The sequence below is a fragment of the Chelmon rostratus genome, chromosome 3 (assembly GCF_017976325.1).
Source record: "Chelmon rostratus isolate fCheRos1 chromosome 3, fCheRos1.pri, whole genome shotgun sequence".
In the NCBI taxonomy this organism is placed as follows: domain Eukaryota; kingdom Metazoa; phylum Chordata; class Actinopteri; order Chaetodontiformes; family Chaetodontidae; genus Chelmon; species Chelmon rostratus.
Window position 1 is genome coordinate 23,359,462 of NC_055660.1, and position 17,119 is coordinate 23,376,580.

At 44.8% G+C, this 17,119-nt stretch overlaps 1 protein-coding gene across 1 annotated transcript in view; it reads left to right on the top strand.

Annotated features, from left to right (window-relative positions):
• Window positions 1-17,119, top strand: part of LOC121604294 (xylosyltransferase 1-like) — a 72,166-nt gene that overhangs the window by 36,845 nt on the left and 18,202 nt on the right. The window contains exons 2-7 of the mRNA XM_041933773.1: window positions 1,987-2,575; window positions 7,198-7,370; window positions 7,504-7,706; window positions 12,750-12,830; window positions 14,211-14,427; window positions 14,801-14,977. Coding sequence (XP_041789707.1) covers window positions 1,987-2,575; window positions 7,198-7,370; window positions 7,504-7,706; window positions 12,750-12,830; window positions 14,211-14,427; window positions 14,801-14,977 — 1,440 coding nt within the window. The remainder of the gene's footprint in view (window positions 1-1,986; window positions 2,576-7,197; window positions 7,371-7,503; window positions 7,707-12,749; window positions 12,831-14,210; window positions 14,428-14,800; window positions 14,978-17,119) is intronic.

Consider the following 17,119-nt stretch of genomic DNA (forward strand, 5'->3'; position numbering starts at 1 on the left):
AGAGTATCCAGCTCCCCAGGGCAAACACATGCTGCCTCTGCTTCAGTTGCTCTCTCCATCCTTTAAACACACCCAAGTGAACACTTGTAGGGAAAAAAAATCCACTAGAAGCATGCACTGTACACATAATTGTGAATGCACACAGACTCATCTTACCTCTGCAAACATCCAGTGACTTGCACTGCATGGATTAGCTCCCTAAAGCATTCCCTTTGAAACTCGGCAAGTAGGGATTTCTTTTTAGGTGATCACTGGCCTAAGCAGCTGTTACACGCAGGATTAGCAGGTTCTGCCATTCAGACAACATGGTCTGTTTAAACTGGCAGGGTGAAGAAAGTAGAAGGAGACAAGAAGGGGAGGGGAAGGGAGAGGTTATGACAGGCAGGAGCAGAGATGAAGCCGGGAATAGAGGGGAGGGAGAAAAGGAGGTGCGAAAGACGCCAAATGGTTGAAACACATGACGAGAGAAGGCGAGCGAGATGCGGGGCAGACGACGAGAGGTGAAAGGATCAAAGCAGAGGGGTGGAATCGGGATGTGCGAAGAGAAGTGTGAAGGGAAGGAAAAGGCAAAGAGTGGAGAGAAGTCAGAGATGCGTGGTGAGAAACGAGTGCGGAGGAAGAGGAGAGGAAACAAGGAGAGGAGAGGCTGAAGCTTAAACGTATCCAGTGTTGTGAGAACCAGACCTCTGCCAAGGAAGCAGCTTAAAAGGAGCTGACAATGAGAATATTGTTCCTCCTCTGTTTTTCATCCAGTTTGTTGTTTCTTGTCTCGCTCCTATAAGATCATCCCCCCTCCCGCCTCTCCGAGTGTGAAAGTGTGTCATCCAGCCACCTTTGTAATTGTGCTGGTACAAGGTGTTTGCACAGAGGGAAGGTTGATGGGCTGATAACATGCCTGGCTTTAGGGGTGGAAAGACATTTCCATGCTGAGTGGCTGCCTCACAGTAACATCTCACTCGGTTCCCTTGTGTCTGTCGCCTCTCTTGCTTCCATTATATTTTGCATACCTCATATTGCACTTAGCCTTAGCCCCCCCCTACCTTTCTCCCCTCTGTTCTGTCTTGTAAATGGAGAAACACATCAGGGATCCCTGTTGTTATGAGCTCTATCTTTCCTCAGCTGCTGTGTGTTGTTTCGTTTCCTCTCGCTTTTTGCCCTCCGCCTCTTCTCTTGTGTGTCTAGCAAGGTGTGCAATAGTGGTGCGGCAGCCGGGCCGCTTTCTTAGTTTTCCGTTTGATGCATCGCGGCACATTTCACTGGAACAAGCCGTCGCTTCCTGGGAGTAGAACTCATGCCGTGTCAGAGCTCCTTCGCCCTGCACTCCCCACTTTCACTCATTACCCTTTTCCCTCTTTCTGCTCTCCCCTGTGCCCCTCCTTCGCTTTCAGCCTATTCTGCTGGAAAGATAGGGAAATTGTACATGCAGACGTTCACACACACACACACACTATCTCACATATGCAGACGCACAGCGCCGACAAGTGCAGCCTTTCCAGTCACATGCCACACCACTACAATTTCTTCCATTCTCATATGACTGAATAAGGAATTGTGCACATGCATGCACACACACACACGCATAAACACAAACACCCACACAATCTCACAGTCATATTCTGGCCCTTTATCCCTTCTTGGTAATCTGTTTACGGAGTGCTGGGCCCATTTGAGGGAGAATTTAATTGAAGCCGGGGCTAATCTGATGATGGCACGGAGCGGCAGAGCCCTCAGCCCTGCATCACCTCCAGTTAGGTTGCACCTTGTAGTCGTCGCACTCAATACCTCGCTACTTCATTTCATGCCTCACGGTTCGATGCAGCGCTGCCCACTCATACATGCCACATTGATTGTTAATCTGACATTTGATATGCACCGCGCTCACTCAATTCTGATCTTGTTTTTCTTGTTTGTGTCCTCCCTCCTCCTCTTTGCTCCCCACCATTTACCCAACACTTCCCTTGCTCTCTTCCCTCCCTCTTCATCCAGGATGGATATTACTCCCACCGTCCGAAGGAGAAAAGTCGAGTGGACAGCAACAACGAGAACTCTGTGCCCAAAGACTTTGAGAACATAGACAATAGTAACTTTGGCGCACGCTCGCAGCCACACCGGCAGTCTGTAGGGGCTACCAGCAGCAAGCAGCAGCGGGAGCGTCTGCAGGAGAAAGCCCACGCCCAGCAGCAGGCCTGGCGGGACAACTCCCCGAGTCTGGGCCGCAGCTCTAACGAAGTGCTGCCCGTAGGCCACCAGTCACTGGCGGTCGGCAACAATGCCTCCTACCTGGGTGGCCAGGGCGCCGCGGCAGCGTCGCGGCAACACTACCGTGCCTCACAGGCCCAGCAGGCCCAGTCGCAGCACAGGCATCAGCACCCCCACAGGAGGCAGGCGACCGCGGCGCCGATGGAAGTGACCTACGACCAGCCACCCAAGTGCGAGATCAGCGGGAAGGAAGCCATTTCAGCTCTATCCAGAGCCAAGAGCAAGGAGTGCCGGAAACAGATCGCTGAGGTGTACTGCAGACACAAGGAAGGGCAGTTAATGCCAGAGAAGGTCACTCGCTACTGCCCCCTTGAGGGTGAGTAATTAATCATTCAAATTAATTTGACTCTTTGATTTTAGTGATTGTGAAGCTAGTGCATTATTACAAAAATGTCTGACTGAATGGGTCGATACCTATCAAGCTTCCCAGCATGAGGACATCTGATTGTTGAGTTCTAAATGTTTTTTTTTTGTGAAATACCGTAAAGTTGTGTTCATGACCAAACACTGTATGTAAGCAGTCATGGTGCTGTAAGACATATGAGGAGAAATTAATCTTCCAAATGCAGCATTTATGTGAAAGCAGTAAAAATAGATGAGGCAAAGGAGACACTCTGAGGAGCTCCTTACTGCAGTGCTCTTTAAACAATTGTTCATCTCAAATCCCTTCAAAAAGAGATTAAAAATCAGGAGATCAATACGGTAAAAGAGATTTTTGCTGGAGTTGATTATTCTAGCCGGCTTAGTAAAGTACAAGACGCAAAGAAAAACCTTCTGGAAACAGTGCTGACAGGTCGTCAGTGTCTTTCCTCATATGATTTGACATTTAATTTTTTCATATTATTTCCTCCTACTCTCTGCTGCACAAGCTTTTTTTCGCAGCAAAAAAGAAAAAAAAATGATATCCACAAAGCTAAGTACAAAGCGTGCAGTCTGACCAGTCATGCTTTTGTACATGGTGAAATGCTTCCTGTTCTTGTAATTGCAATTCTCGTCAAAGGCAAGAAATGTCTTTTTTTTTGCTGATGTGTAATTGGTGAAGTAAACTGTTGGAGAAAATAGGGATGCTACTTGTACTCTCTCCAAATTGGTTTCCAATTTTCATTTGTTTTGTCAAGCTGGCCAGAGAACACAGGTTCTGCCTCTCTTTTTCTCAAACAGGCGCTCACAAACACACACACAGGCTTTTTTTTTTCTCTACGAATTTATGGACATCTGCAGTCTGGTTGTGGCTTCTGTAAACATAATCTGTTGTGGCTGCCGCCATCGGTGAGCAGCATGCATCAGCAACCATGTTTAAGTGAACAGCACAAACACACACGCACACACACACACGTGCGTTCACACTCCTGGGAGTGGACTGAATGCCGTACAGACAGCAGGGGAGGAGGAGAACGCCATTATACATCCTGTCTGTTTCTAGTCAGGTACCTTCCCGGCCCTCGCTCGTGTTATTGGAACTCGAGGAGGCACCGTGACTTAGAAGTTTTGTGCGTTCGCCTTCCCCAGAGCAGGAGTATCGTTCGCCTGTGCCTAAGCTCCTGTCATCTCACACAGCAGCTCACCATCCCATTCAAACTGACAGTTTGATCAAAGGAGACAAAGAAATTGAAAAGGGCTTTCCCCTGGTGGCTGGACTGTAACAACACGACAGCTAAATTAAATCACTTTTCTTTCTTTCTCTCTGTCTGCCTGCTGCCTGCCAATGTGTTAGTATATACCCTCTCTCTTTCTCTGCCCCCCATCCCAAATCAAGTCCGAACCTTGTTAGCAGGAAATTGTCCAGTTTTATCAGTATTTTGTCCTTTAGGCTTTGGCTAGATTAGCAATTACGTTTGCTCTGGTGTTAGCATCATTGAATACAGGAGGAGTATGTTTAGTCTCTGTGCCTCCCAAATGCTAACTTGGCTAATAATGCTATGACTGTGCTGCATTGCTCCAGCATAGGTACTAGCTGGCAGACCTAAAGGCCTTGTCCTGAGAAGCAGCAGCTTTCACATGCTACCTGCCAAGCACCAAACAGCAGAGCTAGCAACAGCCGGAGCATTTAGCAGATAAAGACTTAGCTATTTCTCTCAGTTGGCTGTTGGCTGACTAGCATCTAGTTAGCTGATGGTGTTAGCCGTTAGCTTGTTTGTTACTTGATGCTTTGAGCAGCACAGTGCTGGTGATAGCAACATGTGAGTTTGCTCAACATGTTGCTAGCTGGTTGTAGCTAACTCCAAATGAGTGCTTCTGTTGCTTTGTGTCTGCTGGACGTGCGAAGGCCCTTTCAGACCCAACGCGAGGTGAGCTGCCTTCAGCCGTCCGTCGTCTCGCCAGGCAGCACGCTGAGCTGTGTGCACCACTTTACTCGAGGCAGCGAAAAGGCGTCATGGTGCAGCGCAAGACATTGGAGATAATGGGTTTGAATAGATAAGAGCCTTGAATAGGCTACTGTCTGCTAACAAGTTCCCCACGTCTGCTTAAGAGGTGGAAATATGCAAGTGTTGTGTTCAGTGTTGTGTGTGTTTACTCTGCTCCAAAGTGGCCAAAAAATCAGTTATTACAGGTGCAAAGACAAGGAAATGAAATTTGTCACTGCATTCAAGTAAATCAAACCCATGGGTATGATTTATATGTCTGCAAACTTGGCTTTGTGGATGGTTTCAAGGAGCGGAAAACATCCCAGAGACATTTTCAAATGCAATCTTATACAAACCCTTTGGGATATAGCTCACTTTTTTTGTAGCCTCTCATATGAGCGGTTAAGATGGAGGGTGGGTAAGAGCCCGAAGTTACACAAGATGATGAAGAAAGAGAATGGGGTGATAGCAGATGAGGGAGAGGCTGTTTAAAAGATTGATAGCGATGGAAGCATGATGAAGAGTGATGAGTGCAAGAGGAGGGCTTCTGTTTTTCTCTTTTAGGAACAGGCCCATGGTCCTTTCAGAAAAAAATACTACACATGAAGCTCTTCTGCAGATAAACACACATGCTCGACAGAACTGACAGTAAACTTTAAGTTCTCTCTCACACACACACAGCAGTGCTCATTAGTTCAGCTAGCTAGCATAGCACACGCTCTCAAAGTGCTTTGTGAGTGAAGCGACTGGCCAATTATCCGTGTGCAAAGCAAACCAGTGAACCTTCTTAGCTGGCCACCAATTACCGTTCAATCTGATACGGCCCACAGCAGACCCCCCCCAGCTGTCACACACACACACACACACACACACACACACAGAGAGAGAGAGAGAAGTGAGAAATAAATATGCCTGACTGACAGGAGCCACGGCCAGTTGGGGCCAATTGGAGCCAAGGGAGTGTGTCATTAACCTCAACCTTGTGGTCTACCCTTAAAATGTTGGTCACCTGCCCTCAAATCACAATGAATGAGATTAGTTGAACGGGAGGGAGGCCTTCTTAGCCCGCCCCTGTCAGCTCAGAGACAGACAATTGCCCCTTAAATTTGAAGTAATTACAGGACCTGGGTGGCACAGCCGGGGACGGGAGCCGGGAGGGGCATTTTTGAGGAAGCGTACCCTCAGGGGAATGAACAGTCCCCCACCCCAGGATTCCCTCAGCTTCCTCTACTTGTTCGGCACAACCAAGCTCTTGGGAACCAAATTCCCAAATTATAGTCATTAATCTCCTTAAGGCACGTTCTGTGAACAAACATGTCTCATAAGCTGCGTGTGCACATTTGCTGTAATAACTGAAGATTTAAAAACAAACAATGCCTGGGATAATGTTGGGGGACTTGATGGTGCAGAACTGCTTTGAGGAAGGTTTTTTTTTCCGGTTTTGAAGTGCAAGTGTTTGTTTTGGAGCGGTTAAGGGTGGTACAAAACCACACAATGGAGCTATGTGAGGTTACCAATGGCTCTCCAGAGATGGTTCGAATAGTTTAATTTGATAGTGGCTTGGCAGGCCGCGAACGGGGCGGTGTTTTCTCCGCATGCTTATTGTTGTCATTTGTGTGAAATCCAAGGCATCTTCTGGGAGTTTTGCCGGAGAGGAATGATGGCGCATTGTCAAACCGTGCTCCACCCTGAAAGCCCCAGAGGAATCGCTTATAGGATTCCTGTCTGAATGAGGATAGTAGTTACAGTGTGTGTGTACTGTCGGGTTAAAATTGTCATAGTTCCAATTCAATCACATAAGTAAATGGATGAGTGAGTCATGGTTTTGGGGTTTTGGGGGGGTTTTTTGTTCCACAGTAGGACTGAAGTAGCTTCATGACTATTTTTTTCTCATTTATTCATTTATATAATAATATCTCAGTTGTAGATATCAGATAGTTGTAGTTCTGTCCTCATTCATAATGGTGTCTAGTCTGGCCTCCTGAGATTTCTTTAAATGGCACAGTGGAGAGCAAAGGGAAGTAAACCCATGTTAAACTACTACCTGTGCCTGCTGCAGCGTCTTTCAAGGTTCTATTATAGTCTTACTGCACATCCTCAACAGAGCATCTGAATGACACTTATAAACTAGAAGTAAAACTCAGTTCAGTCTGTGTCAGACAATGTACAATACCCACTGAATGTTCACTTTAACATCGCAGTTAATTATTATGGATATGCTAATCATACCACTCCAACTGCTGCTTACTGTGTCGCCTAGCAACCTCATTGTTTAGCTATTTGTGGTTGTTGTTTAATAAAAGAATAACATTTGATTGTCATTAATAACTATATTCATTCTGCTTTGGCATTTGTTCTCTTGGTCCCTGGAGGATATTTATACGTGCTCCTCATCATATGGAGACTAATGGCGCCTTTTGTACCGCATAACAGATTTGATTTGGTAATCAAACAAGCAAACAAGCCCTGATTATATCAGTGATGAAGAATATGTACAATGGTGTGTGAATTAAAGGGGTTCATGAATGCAAAATTTGTATTTCCTTGTGTGATTTCATAAATACTGTATAGACGATGTCTCTGTCCCTCACAGGTAAAGCTAACACTAATGTCCAGTGGGATGAGGACTCTGCTGAGAGCTTCCCGTCAAAACCAGTCAGAATAGCGTTTGTCCTGGTGGTCCATGGACGAGCCTCTCGCCAGTTTCAGCGCCTCTTCAAAGCCATCTACCACACCTCGCACTACTACTACATACACGTCGATCAGGTGAGCCGCAGGCAGCCTACGGACACGATGCACATTTCATGTGATGTAGTGTTTACTGCATTAACTTGGAAAATGTAATCTCTTGATATCAGACACGATATAGTTTGGTGTGTGATCATTTCCTTTGTTGCAGCGCTCTAACTACCTGCACAGGCAGGTGCTTGGCTTGGCTGTGCAGTATCCAAATGTGAGGGTGACGCCCTGGCGCATGGCCACCATCTGGGGTGGTGCCAGTCTGCTGACCATGTATCTTCGCAGCATGGCTGACCTGCTGGCCATGAGGGACTGGAGCTGGGATTTCTTCATCAACCTCAGTGCTGCCGACTACCCCATCAGGTAACAAAGATGGATCTCACAGCAAGGGGGGTTCAGTTAAGGATAATGGGGGTGGCGGGGCTGAGGTGAAGACGGTCTGGTAACAAATTGTCCTTTAAGGAAATGAACTGAAGTGTAGGGGCAAGCATCTAATATAGGTGACAAAGGCAGTCACCAGGGCACAAACAATCGTAGACGGCTTTCAGCCAATAAGGAAGAAATTCAATACCCACTGGTCTGGGCTCTTGTGGTTAACTGTGAGCTTTAAATAAGAGTCACTCCAAACCAAACAGATCAATGAAGTAGATCCTCTGCTTTTCTCAAACACTATTTGTTAACACCTTCTCTTCCAAGTCCTTGCTTCCTTGCTTGCACTCCATTGAATGGGTTACATGGTGAACTGATTACAATTTAATTGCCCAGGGTCAATACCTATTGACTCTCCAGGCCTGTTGTGTACTCTACGGTCCGAAAGCCATCTCTCCACTCGAAACCATTGCTTTTAGAAAGCTGTAAAAGGTAATTAAAGCCACACAGTCTACGTGAATTGGACATGAAGTCATGGAAATAGCCCATTGGAGAAGAAATTTTGTGACGTGCTTTTTTTTCTATGTGAGTTTATAGTCCTTGTGGGAGTTCAGGCTCTGCTGGGTTTTTGATGTAGCTCTGCAGCAGCCAATTAAAATCCTCCTATTAAGGAGAGACTTATCTCCTCTGTGCAGCCAGATGTCCACTCGTTGAATTCAGACAAGCTGTAATGACCACTGGCTAACAGGAAGCTGGATCTGATGTGTCCACAGCTGGAGCCAAGATGCATGGACAAATGTGGATTTTGCTCATAGAGGGATTCACTTTGGTTTTTTCACCGTATCGATGAACGCTGCTGACAGGCGGTCTGTGCATGTGTGTCAGTGTTTCTGCAGCAGTGTGTGCACGCCTTAGTTTATGTCATGCCGTCTGCATAGTTCAGTGTGTCTCAACACCTGCGTGTGTACATGTGTGCATATTCATCCTGTCTGTGCGCCTGTCTGTCTGTCTGCCAGGGCATGATTAAAGGTATTTGCAAGTGTGCGCAACCAGACACTGTTTTCTTCCCGTCTTTTGCCTCCTCATTTGCATGAGGGTGATGTTGTTGAGGAAAGGGCTGACAGTGGAGGTTTTAAGCCCCATCTGTTGGGAAACGAAACGATTGATGGAGCGAAAGAGGGAGCTGAGAGGCAGCGATGACAGGGAGAGGCGAGAGAGGGAGAATAAGCAGTTAGGTGTGGGAACAAGAGGGAACAGCATCTTTTGGATCCATGCAATATGGAAATATGTAAATTGCGTCTTGTATCTTTGCTTAGCGTGTGCCACAGCTTGGATTTGACCAAGTCTTCGTACTGCATATTTACTGAGGTGAGCTTGCAAATATGGTCCCTTTTAAGTGGCAGGCCTGGGTTCAAGCCTCTGTCAGAGGGAGCAACTCGAGTGTCCTCAAGCAAGAAACTGAAACCCATTCAGCTGTTTTGTTGCTGACGATCCTTTCTGATTTCTTTGGGGACAGGATCAGGCGGACAGAGACATTCTCCCTCAGAAATAAACACCTCAGCATTACATTATCATTATGGACTTACTGTAGCACACTGCAGCGCAGACAAACATGTTGGAATAAACAGATGCCTCACTCTTGCCAGACTGCAAATACAACCCTGTGTTAAGCTGCCGGTCTGCTTCATCAGAACTGATTGTCAGGTGGTTGAAAAGCTTCAGAAACCCCCTGCCCCCACAACTTTCCCATTGCTGTTATTTTCTGAAATCGACATTCACGCCCGCATCACGCCGTGACTGGTCAGCAGTGCGGAAGGTGAGAAAGGAGCAACGGTTTGAACTTTCTCAGCTCTCTTTTTTTCAAGAGTGGTTGTTCGGAACAACAATATGTTCAAGTATAACTCCGCCCTTATTCTGCCACCTCTTTGTCAATTAAGCCATTATTTATATTGATTCCTCTACATTAATTCAGCTCAAAATACGTGAGCTTGCACTAGGCTTGTCTTAGTGTAGTTTCAATACTTTTGGGCACAGATTTTCTGAACGGCACTCCTTTTTCCGTTGTGACCACGCTGTGCAGATGCAGGCAGGAAGGGGTGGGGGCTGCCCTGCCCGCACTGCCCTGACTACTGCTGTTGTTATCAGTGGGACTGGAGACAAGCATTATTTCCCCTCTAATTCCCTGATAATGTCTGTCCTGCCGCATGGATGCCTCTCAAAGGCAAACCCAGAGCCCCTCACACCAGCAGAGGGGCTTCGTGTCCAGGGGGAGATATGCTATGTGTGTGTGTGTGTGTGTGTGTGTGTGTGTGCAAGCGTGCGTGTGTGTGTGTGTCCAGAGAGGCCAGAGGATGAGTTACACGCTTGCTTTGTCAGAGTACAACCCTCTTTCCCAGCTTTTATCTACACTGCCTCCTTGCTCTTACCTCTTTTTTTTTCTTTAAAGCCCCTTTCATGAACTTTACAGCAGCTTTTAAGAAGTCTGAGCTTTGTGAGACGACGAGTGGCTGCAGGCGTCATATCTTCTAATCTCTCTCACTTTGTCATCTGTCAGGGAGGTGCTGTTTCTCATATTCTAGCTTTGTTCCAGGTTCCAGTGATAGGTGACATTTCCTCTTGTGGAAAAAAAAAACAAACTCCAGCACCCATTAGATCTGAGCCACCTCATTTGAACATGTAATTTTAAAATTGTAAAAAAATAAATAAATAAAAATAAATAAATAAAAAAACAAGCAGGATTTTTGACTGAAGTCACAGAACTTTTTGCGCTGTACGTTCTTCCAGGACGAACATGATGAATTTATGATCCATCTCTCGTCTGTTTAAGTGTTGTTAGAGTGTGGGTTCATAACCTGTCAGCCAGTGGAATTCAACTGTTCCCCTCAGGAATGCTATATTTAAAGTCCTTGTTATAAAAAGGCACATTATTAATTTAACAGCAAGGCCATGGGAGTGAAACGGTGGCATAATGATGAAGTTTAATTGGCTATGATATTGAAAAGGTGCACATTTTTAGCCGTCAGGTGGGGTTGAAACTCACAGCAGTGTGTGTGTGTGTGTGTGTGTGTGTTTGTGTGTGTGTGTGTGCGTGTGAATACCACTGTGAGACAGAGCAGCCACAGGGCTGACAGTAAGCAAACTAGACCCAGAGGACGGGGTGACCGCTCAGGTGGCAAATCTGGAGCTTGACATGAATTCCCCTCGCTCTGTGTGTGTGTGTGTGTGTGTGTGTGTGTGTGTGTGTGTGTGCGTCTGCGTGCCTACGAGCATTTGTGTGTCTCTGTGCATGTATATTGTGTTGTCGGTGTCCATGCTAGCAGATACGCAGCGTGTGTGCCTGTGTGTGGGAAGCAGAGACAGAGAAGTGTGCATGTGTCTGTACAGCGCATCATCAGTTAGGCTTTATGGCTCAGGACCTCCTAAGATAAGCCCCCCAGGCTGTGAAATTGCTCCTTCAAGAGAAAATGACATTAATATGCGCTTGTCCCTCCCCCCACTGATCCTTGAGCTTTTTACCAGGGCCTCGCTGCTCTTTTAGAAAGGCAAGCCAAGCCATCATGAAAGGCTCCACCACAGATGAAATGTTAGAGCCATTGACTGGGGCATAGCCTGCAGAGCAAAGCTTTTAGCCTGTCTGGCCTGTATATGAGGAAGTCGACTGCTCTACAGTATAAGAGCAGCATGAAGTCATTCATCAAAATCATGGATAGCAGAATCTTTTGTATAACCCTAAATAGTTTTAATGGCTTGAAGGAACTGAGGGACTGACACAGAGTTCAGCCGAGGTCTTTAATTGATCGCTACGTGACTTAAAGCCGCTGGAAACTCTACATAACATTAAAGTCCGCCTCCACTCAAAGACGTGTCTTTGCTTTCTGTTCTTTGATGTTTAACCCTCTCTGTGCAGGGTTTTGTTTTCACACTCACGCACCGCAGTGGTCTGTGACATCACAAGGAGTTTGGAGCCAATCCTGGTCCGGTTTGTAACTTACGCATGAGTGATGTGGAAACTTGAAGGCTCCTGTTCACACACGCTGAGAACGTGTCATCAGGCATCTTCTGTGTGGTAGTTGACTTTTGAAACCATAAATATTTGCATATTTGTAGATTTGGGATTTTTCAATGAGTGAGATTGAGAAGATGATCCGAGTTTTTATGTGTCTTGAGAAGATCTTTAAATATTTATGACTAAATATGCAACAATCAGAGCTGAAGTTTGGAACAATGAGCCTCAGATACTCTTCATTAAGAGTTTAAAACGGTTCAGAAAACCTTTATCAGTTTGATCAGGACTTGTGGATGTGGTTTGATCACATTTGACTGACAGCAGCTCTCACAAACGTCACATCAAATTCTGATTCATGCACAGAAGTATGTGACGTTAGCTTTTTACGTTTGAGCCCAGTTCACTTCAAACCAGTGAGAGAAGCAAAGATAATGTAAAAACACTCATGCAAATATCGCTTTTTAGCAAATAACCCAAACTATTTGAAATTTGGAAGAAAACTGTGTCTTCATACTAGACCACATCACTCACAGGACGCTAACTAAGAAAATATGCTTTAAAGTTCAGTGTCACTGTTATATGACGTATTACCCAGGGCAGCTGAATGTACTGTATGGGCAGGGTTCAGTTTATGAGGGGTGTTTAAATCAAATCATTGGGAACTGGTCGGATTGCTTTTGTTGGAGCAGGAGGAGGAGAACAATAAAGAAATGAATAAATTAGACAGATCCAACTGAGATCCAGACACACACCTCTGGCCCATGATATCACTCTGCTAGCTGTGGGTTCACAAGATGGGCAAGATATATATATATACATATATATATTTAGCTTATAACGAGAGATAACTGAACAGTTGGGGACACAGGATTAGGACTTCAGCTGTCTTTAAGCAACACTTTTATAGCAAGAAGTTAGCTTTCCTCCAAAACCCACATTCTACCCGCAGCATGTGCAGTGATCGGTCCACCTCCAGCTACGTCTCACCATATGTTTCCCAGTCAAAAGTCAGTCATTTTCTTCCATTTCAGGACCAATAACCAGCTGGTGGCCTTCCTGTCCAAATACAGAGACATGAACTTCATCAAGTCCCACGGCCGGGACAACGCCAGGTGAGATGCAGATTTTTCAGCCTTCATTTTAATCAGCCCACAACACTCCACCCTCGCTCTCTCACTCTGTTTGTCTCTTTTACTCACTCTCAGCAGCACCTATGTGCACACACGGTGCACTCCTGCCAGCATGCCGTGGTCACTGAATCATAATACAATTAGCTCCCATCTGTGGCTTCATTAATTAACCTTCTTGGTGGGGTGAGCTAGCGAGGTCGCTGCCAGAACGGCCTTCTCTCCCACCGCCGCCGCCACCCCACCGCCCTCTACTTTCTGCCTCATCACACCCCGGTGACAAACCAGTCATCGCCCAACACTGTGGGCAAAAATACCCCCAAAACGCATGAAAAAAGGGAAGGAAAACAACAGTCAGCAAGGATGTGTGAGTCAGCGTGACTCAGCAGTACCTTTTTATATTTGCAGTCACAGAATTTTGTTCAGTGCTGTTTGACGAGAGTAAAGCTGTTCTCCCCAATTTAATTCCAAATTAAAAACAACAAATATGTCGGTAATCCACCACTGCAGCGTGTCCACACGTGTGGACGGATGACGCAAACTGAAGTGCTTGAAAAATGCATGCGTGCATTTCTAAAATGTCGCCTGCGTGCGTGCCTGTGAGCCACAAGGTCAGTACCTCAGCAGTCAGTGTTTGGAGAACAGAGGGAACGATCTGAGCCGGGTTGACCTGAATTTGACTCCTTCCATCTGACACTCGATACGTTCAGGGGAGTAATGCCATCCATTATGTATGCGGGTGTCACTTTTGTTGTTGCTGATAAAAGTGTGTCGTGACAGCGCGAACAACACGTTTGTCAAGTCTTTTAAGGCCGAGGACAAGAGACAAATTCTGCCATAATGCAGAGGAAAGTAATGTTTGGACATGCAAGTGTTTCGATTAGAAACTAATGACAATTACTGTTAAAAGTGATTCATCTGTCTGTTGCAGCAGGTGAGTTGTGAGCATATTTTACCGGTGTACTTTTTTTTTTTAGCTCATCTCTTTTCCCGTTTTCACCAAGTTTCAGCCCAGATTTCTTTCAGAAGGATCCAGATTTTCACCCTGCTCTCAAAAGTTGTGTTTCTCACTGAAAGAGGACAATGCTGGTGTTTACAGTCAGCGAGGGCTTCTTATGAAAAGCACGGCTCAGGAGTCTTCTGTTGATAGAAAGTAAAGGGAATAATAGAAATGAGCTGCTGTTTATGCACACGTGTCCCTCTAAATGTAATGCGCATGTTTTTATGTAAATGCTAAACTTAATGTATGATTTTCACCTGGATTTTTACTTTTTTTTTCCTGTCACAAAAATAATTAGAGGGTTATGTAAATTTAAATATGTTCAGCAGCGGTGGTCTAACCGTATCTTTGTACGTGTTCACTAGGTTTATCCGTAAGCAGGGACTGGATCGTCTGTTCTACGAGTGCGACACCCACATGTGGAGGCTGGGTGACCGTAAAATCCCGGAGGGCATCTCGGTGGACGGCGGGTCCGACTGGTTCCTTCTCAACCGCATGTTCGTGGAATATGTCATCAACTCCAAGGACGACTTGGTCACCAACATGAAGCGCTTCTACGCCTACACTCTGCTGCCTGCCGAGGTAACGCGTGCTCGTACGCACACGTTCAAGTGCTTCTTAACCTTTGACTGACAGGTAAACGCTGCTCTGTACTTACGCAGCATCGCTTATAGAGACAGTATACGCTGTCTTTTCATCGCTGTGAGGGCGAGATGTAAAGGCTGACTTTCCATCCGTGTACAAGGATTGGATGAGAACTGAATGATCTCTGTGGGGAAATTGGATTTTTATCATGAGCTACTGTGAATCTCCATTCTCTGCTGCTGCTCTATTGCTCTCCGTGAATTGAATAGTGTAAAAAATAAAAAAGTATACAATTTTCTAATTTTGTCTCCCCCCTCCTCCCTCCCTCTGTGTCCCTATCCCATTTCTGTCTCTGTTTCTCCACACACAGTCGTTCTTCCACACGGTGCTGGAGAACAGCGCCCACTGCGAGAGCATGGTGGATAACAACCTGCGCATCACCAACTGGAACCGTAAACTGGGCTGCAAGTGCCAGTACAAGCACATCGTGGATTGGTGCGGGTGCTCCCCTAATGACTTCAAGCCTGCAGACTTCCACCGCTTCCAGGTAATAATGACACACATCACTAATGTGGAGAAAATCAATCGATGGCCAAAAGCAGAGGTAGCAGCGCTGCAAGGTCAGGGACGGTATTTATTAACATCTAATTTATTAACGTTCTCTATAGAGCTTGAAATTAAAATGTACTGTACTACAAAGGGCTTCCCTGACACAAACAATGCTGAAGGCAGCCCGGTAAAAAAATATTGTCTGATGCCTGAAAAATGGCATTTTTTTTGTCCTTAATATGATAATTCAGATAAGATAAGCCTGCACTGATCCAACAGGAGTGAGGTTTAAGCACAAGTTAATAAATAAGTACAGATAAATCAAGAAAAGTTAAATATTAATTATTACATGTACATAAAATTTTAACTTAAAATTGAAATAGAAATTATACAAGAGCAATTAAACTCAAACTTATGAAGCAGGCAGAGCACACACAGTACCCACAGTGCAATGCTGTCTCTGACATGCATGTTGGTGTGATTAGTTGGTGCGGGGTTATAGTACACATGAGAGTAATATGATATATTTATTGTAGTAGTGTACACCAAAATAATATGCAATATGATTCAGCAATGACACTTAGTGTTTGTCCACATTCATACAGAAATATGATATAATACATGATTTACATATTAACATATTAAAGCATAAAATTAAGTACAGAATTTGATATAAAATCTAGTATAAGATGAACCATGGTTTTTGTATAACATAATATATAGTATAGTATAGCAACATAGCATGGACTATAGAATGTAAATACATTTTTTGTATATAATGTACATACTACATAGTTGATTTTATTTTGTATCCCTTTTTATTGTCTATTTAGTTCTATGTCTTCGTCTCCTTTTCATTCTTGCCACTACTGCTGCCTGTAGCATCTTAATTTCCCCAGTGTTGGATCAATAAAGTTATATCTTATCTTATTTAAAACCTTTATTGCATAATGCCATGGCAAAGTCGCTAATGAGTTAAGGTACCGGTTGAATATTTCTTTATAATCCTTTTGGCTGCGAGCAAGAAAGCCATCACAAAGAAATAGCTGCAGGCAAACCCCCCCACCGAAGGACGGCTGGACTGCATTTTCCAGACACTGAATGGAGAAATCGGCCTTCATCTCAAGACTACGATAAGAACATCATGTAAAATGCTGCAACAGTTAACTACATGTGTGCCATATACGCGCCTATAAGATGTAATCCATTACATACGTCAGTGAGAGACGCTGCCTGTGTACGAGCATTGTGTGGCCCGTGTCGACCCACTCTTCAGCATTCAAATATCAGTAGTTGCAAAGGCAGAATCCTCCAAAGAGCAGGTTTAGGAGTAAATGTTGCTTTGCTAAAAATGAAGAAAAAGACACTTGTACTTACTTACTCCTACTGACAGTGACATGTAGGAGGAACCTGAAAGAGCAGGGGATCGCGTGATTAATCACATTAATGTTCAGAGTAGGAAGCAGACACATGTATTTACCCTACAGCTGCTATATTGTTCATTCTAATACCTTCAGCAGCTATTAACAAAAGATGTTAACAAGTAGCCTCAAATCCAATGAGCGGGGATGAAACTGTTGGAAATTTACTATCATATATTATAAGGAAAATCTAGAAAAAAGCAATATAATATCCAAGGATTCAGGGTTACATACACAAACAATATGTGTCTTGAGTATTTTAAAGTCAAAATAAATTTCAGCAGTAGGTTTTATTCTTACATCTGTGAGTAGGAGTGAAAGTGAAGGATTTTCACTTTTATCTTTCATTAAAGTCCAAAATGTCCCTTTCAGCAGTCTGATAAGTTCAGGCCCTGCGCTGTGCTCCAGATAAAAGATGTCCATCAGAGACATCAGACAAACCTCCAAACATTCAGAAATTAAAATGAAATACATCACTTCCAGCGGACGTTTGCGTCTCAGTATGTCGTGGGAAATCAGCTGCAGCCAATCTCTAAATTCTCTGCCCTCAAGGTCTGTCCTCTCAGCCTCAGCATCCAGCCTGTTCCCACAGCTTTCACGATCAATATGGGCAAAATTATGCCTCGATTAGTATGACCCTGAAAGGGGGGAGAAAAAAAATTAATAGTAATTAGATCCTCTTTGCTGGGAGTATGAGGGAGAGAAGTGGGTTAGTTAGC